This window comes from Euleptes europaea, chromosome 18 (assembly GCF_029931775.1).
Source record: "Euleptes europaea isolate rEulEur1 chromosome 18, rEulEur1.hap1, whole genome shotgun sequence".
Lineage (NCBI taxonomy): Eukaryota > Metazoa > Chordata > Lepidosauria > Squamata > Sphaerodactylidae > Euleptes > Euleptes europaea.
The window spans coordinates 8412180-8415035 of record NC_079329.1 but is presented as its reverse complement, the minus strand read 5'-3'; the positions used below and the strand labels follow the sequence as shown (position 1 = coordinate 8415035).

Below are 2856 nucleotides of genomic sequence, written 5' to 3'. Positions count from 1 at the left end.
ACAACTGATCTCCAGCTGATAGAGGTCAGTTCCCCTGGAGAAAATGGCCACTTTGGCAATTGGACTCTATGGCATTGAAGTCCCTCCCCTTCATAAACCCTGCCCTCCTCAGGCTCTGCCCCAAAAACCTCCCACCGGTGGCGAAGAGGGACCTGGCAACCCTACGACATAAGGGTATTAACACCATGCTCTTTGTGTTTTCTTGTTAGCAGAAGGCAGGATGAGGCCTTCAGAAGGCGCCTGTTGTTTCCTCCTCCTGTTGCTGGTGGCTGAATTGCTGCCTGGGTCCTCCTGTGCTGACAATCCCCGCTATGAGAACTTCCTGAACCAGCACCGGGACGATCCCAAGAGCAGCTTCCACGGCCGGTACTGTGACAGCCTGATGAGCCGCCGCGGCCTCACCAGACCCCTGTGCAAGGAACTGAACACCTTCATCCATGGCTCCAAGAGGCAGATCCGGGCAGTGTGTGGCCAAGGAGGGGTTCCCGACGGGCAGCTGCGACGTAGCCTGCAGCCCTTCAGGGTCACCAGCTGCACCCTCAAGGGCGGCTCAACCCGCCCGCCGTGCGAATACAAAGAGAACACCTCGCCCAGGTACATCGTCATTGGCTGTGAAGATGGCTGGCCTGTCCACTATGACGAGAGCAGGATAGTGACCACTGTCTGAAGCCCAGGAGAAGACATGTGAGGCTTAAGCCGACGGTACGGCCTCCTTGAGGCACTCAATATCACCCGGGGGTTTTGGAACCTTCCTTCATATATATGGCTGCTTTTCCTCACTGGGATTCCTTGTAAACCTTCCCCTTATCTTGTTTTGCTATTAAAATCTGTATCATGAGCTCGCCGTCTTTCTCGCTTGTGAGGAAAGGGGCTGTGTAACCTGTATAAATCGAGAACATAATAAAATTTACAAATTTGCTCGTGTTGTCATCCATACCAGTATGAGGCAAATTCAAATTTATTCAAATTCATTAATACGGTCGACTGACCAATCCCTTGCCAACACATCAAAATATCCAGACACAATAGTTTTGCACCGCCCTCCAGGTATGACCGGAAGCACCTCAGAACAGCGCCTTTCAATCCTACTCCAGATAGGTGGTCCAGAAGGATACCACGATTGACGGTATCAAAAGCCACTGAGAGGTCCGGAAGAATCATCAGAGTCGCCCTCTCTCTGTCCATCTTCTAGTGCGAGTCATCCACCAGGTTGACCAAGGCTGTTTCAGTCTCATCACCAGGCCTAAACCCAGACGGGAGGGGGTCTAAATCATTTGCCTCATCCAGAAAAGTTTGTTGTCCAACCACCACCCGTTCAGTCACCTGGTTCAGGAATGGAACATTTGAGACTGGTCGATAGGGTTGCCAGGTCCCTCTTCGCCACCAGCGGGAGGTTTTTGGAGCAAAGCCTGAGTAGGACAGGATTTGGGGAAGGGAGGGACGTCAATGCCATAGAGTCCAGTTGGCAAAGCGGCCATTTTCTCCACGTGAACTGATCTCTATCGGCTGGAGATCAGTTGTAATAACGGGAGATCTCCAGCCACTACCTGGATGTTGGGAACCCTACTGGTCGACATTTGATATCTGGCAACAAGCAACAGCAAAAACAACTGTCCCGAAATCTGGGCTTCCCCCCTCCCACCCCTCTGCCCCAGCAGCGTTTTTCTAAGTACAGGAAGGTATTTCCTAGCAGTTCTGGGAACAAGCAGCCAAACAAGTAAATCCCTGTAGAAACCTCCCGCCTCTTGCACCATTCTGTTGTATTCTACGTGTGGCAACTGACTCCTCCTTTTCTTATCCTGCCCCTGATCCAACTGGGATCTATATAATAATTCGGAGAGCAGGTCGAGGGATAGATCTGGCTCTGTAAAACCCATCCCTCAGCATCTGCCAGTACCCATCGCTCAGAGAGGACCAAACTTGGGTAAGTCTGAGGAACCCATGATCTGGGCCTGACTTCTTCTTTATGGACCTGCTTCACGCATCCCTAATTTCAGAGAGCAGGTGGGTGGGTACTGGAGACAGGGCCTTTGCAGTGGTGGCACAAAACCACAGAATGGCCTTCTTACAGATGGCCGTCAGACCTTCACTTAGTTCCTATTGTGTGTGTGTTAAGGTGCCATCAAGTAGCTCTGACTGATGGCGACCCTGTGAATCAAAGTCCTCCAAAATGTCCTGTCTTTGACAGCCTTGCTCAGATCTTGCAAATGGAGGGTTGTGGCTTCCTTTATTGAGCCCATCCATCTCTTGTTGGGTCTTCCTCTTTTCCTGCTGCCCTCCACTTTTCCTAGCATGACTGTCTTTTCTAGTGTCTCTCGTCGTCTCATAATGTGACCAAAATACGATAGCCTCAGTTTAGTCATTCTAGCTTCTAGGGTCAGTTCAGGCTTGATTTGATCTATAACCCACTGGTTTTATTTTTTGGCAGTAACACTGTAACACTCTCCTCCAACACCACATTTCAAAGGAATCTACTTTCTTCCTATCAGCTTTCTTCAATGTCCAGCTTTTACACCCATACATAGTAATAGGGAATATGATGGCATGAATTAACTTGATCTTGGTGGCCAGTGACACATCCTTACACTTCAGAATCTTTTCTAGCTCCTTCATGGCTGCCTTTCCCAGCCTCAGCCTCCTTCTGATTTCTTGGCTGCTGTCTCCCTTATGGCTGAGGATGGAGCCAAGGAATAGTAAGTCTTCAACAATTTCAATTTCCTCATTGTCAATCTTAAAGTTGTGTAATTCTCCTGTAGTCATTACTTTTGTCTTCTTGATGTGCGGCTGTAGTCCTGCTTTGGCACTTTCTCTTTTAACTTTTAGCAGTAGTCGTTTCAAGTCTGTGCTATTTTCGGC

At 49.4% G+C, this 2856-nt stretch overlaps 1 protein-coding gene across 1 annotated transcript; it reads left to right on the top strand.

Annotated features, from left to right (window-relative positions):
* The first annotated feature begins 211 nt into the window (after positions 1 to 211).
* LOC130489341 (angiogenin-like) lies at positions 212 to 718 on the top strand. Its single transcript, XM_056863038.1, has one exon. It carries the CDS (start codon positions 221 to 223, stop codon positions 665 to 667), a length of 447 nt encoding a protein of 148 aa, XP_056719016.1. The 5' UTR covers positions 212 to 220; the 3' UTR covers positions 668 to 718.
* The last annotated feature ends 2138 nt before the right edge of the window (positions 719 to 2856 follow it).

Excerpts from the sequence above, each read along its gene's own strand:
- LOC130489341 (XM_056863038.1), top strand. The coding sequence starts at position 221 with ATGAGGCCTTCAGAAGGCGCCTGTTGTTTCCTCCTCCTGTTGCTGGTG.